The sequence below is a fragment of the Aplysia californica genome, unplaced genomic scaffold (genome assembly GCF_000002075.1).
Source record: "Aplysia californica isolate F4 #8 unplaced genomic scaffold, AplCal3.0 scaffold01443, whole genome shotgun sequence".
NCBI lineage: Eukaryota > Metazoa > Mollusca > Gastropoda > Aplysiida > Aplysiidae > Aplysia > Aplysia californica.
The window spans coordinates 19,306-20,376 of NW_004798713.1; the positions used below are offsets into that span (position 1 = coordinate 19,306).

Below are 1,071 nucleotides of genomic sequence, written 5' to 3' on the forward strand. Positions count from 1 at the left end.
AAGAGAGAGCAGAATAAGCCGCAGTCAGAGCCCGGCCAGATGGGGGAGGTTGCCAAGGAAAACGCTCCCCCCACCCCCCCCTGCGCCCAGCCTGTGTTGAGAGGGGGTTTGCCCTCCAAACTCACACAGAGAATATCAAGTGAGGTTCTATTTCTTCTCCATCTGTCTCCTTAGTCGAGCTGTGATGAATTACTGGATCGATTGATCTTGCACCGCTTTGTGTAATAGCCGTCTGTAAAGAGCCAGATCTTATAGATAAGCTACTCAGTCTTTTATTTTAAGATTTGATTAATTATAATGACATGTTAATAATGAAATTGGATTTGGTTTAAGGGGGGAAAATGGACAAATGTGAGGCGTCGTGGTGAAAACAGATGCTCATCAAAATAATGAAATTAAGAAACCTGCATTGGGCAATTTCACATTTTTTTTGTTTTTGGGTGGGGGCTCAACACAAGATAAATGATTTATCCGCAGTGATGTTACATTCGAACATGATAAATGATTTATCCCCAGTGATGTTTCCATTCGAACAAGATAAATGATTTATCCTCGCTGATGTTACATTCAAACATGATAAATGATTTATCCTCGGTGATGTTACATTGAATCATGATAAATGAATGATTTCTGTAAACAGCAGCTCCACACTAAAGCTTAACTTGAAAAGTTGAGGCAAACTATATAAAGAGTAAATAGCTGACAGGATGGGATGAAATCACCAGTGTTAAAACCAAGGAAAATAGAGGGGTTAGAAAGAACCCACAGGATGAGGGAGTATGTGAAAAGAGAGAGAGAGAGAGAGAGGGCCAGGCTTGAATGATTCTGTGCCATTGACAAGGCCAGAAGTGATGAGAGAATCTGTACAGTGGAACACAGCCGAGTGGGAGAAAAGCTGCCATGTGGGGGTGGCTAGAAGGTGAACATGACAGAGTTGGGAGAAGGTGAAAATCACAGAGTTGGGAGAAGGTGAAGATGTGGGGGTGGCTAGAAGGTGAAAATGACAGAGTTGGGAGAAGGTGAAGATGTGGGGGTGGCTAGAAGGTGAACATGACAGAGTTGGGAGAAGGT

The 1,071-nt window shown here is 43.0% G+C and overlaps 1 protein-coding gene across 1 annotated transcript in view; it reads left to right on the forward strand.

Annotated features, from left to right (window-relative positions):
- LOC106013895 (focal adhesion kinase 1) overlaps nt 1-1,071 on the forward strand; it is a gene marked incomplete at its 5' end in the record, with an annotated part of 11,946 nt that continues 10,875 nt past the window's right edge. The window contains 1 exon segment of the mRNA XM_013090727.1: nt 1-139. Within this exon segment, the coding sequence (XP_012946181.1) occupies nt 1-139 (139 nt within the window).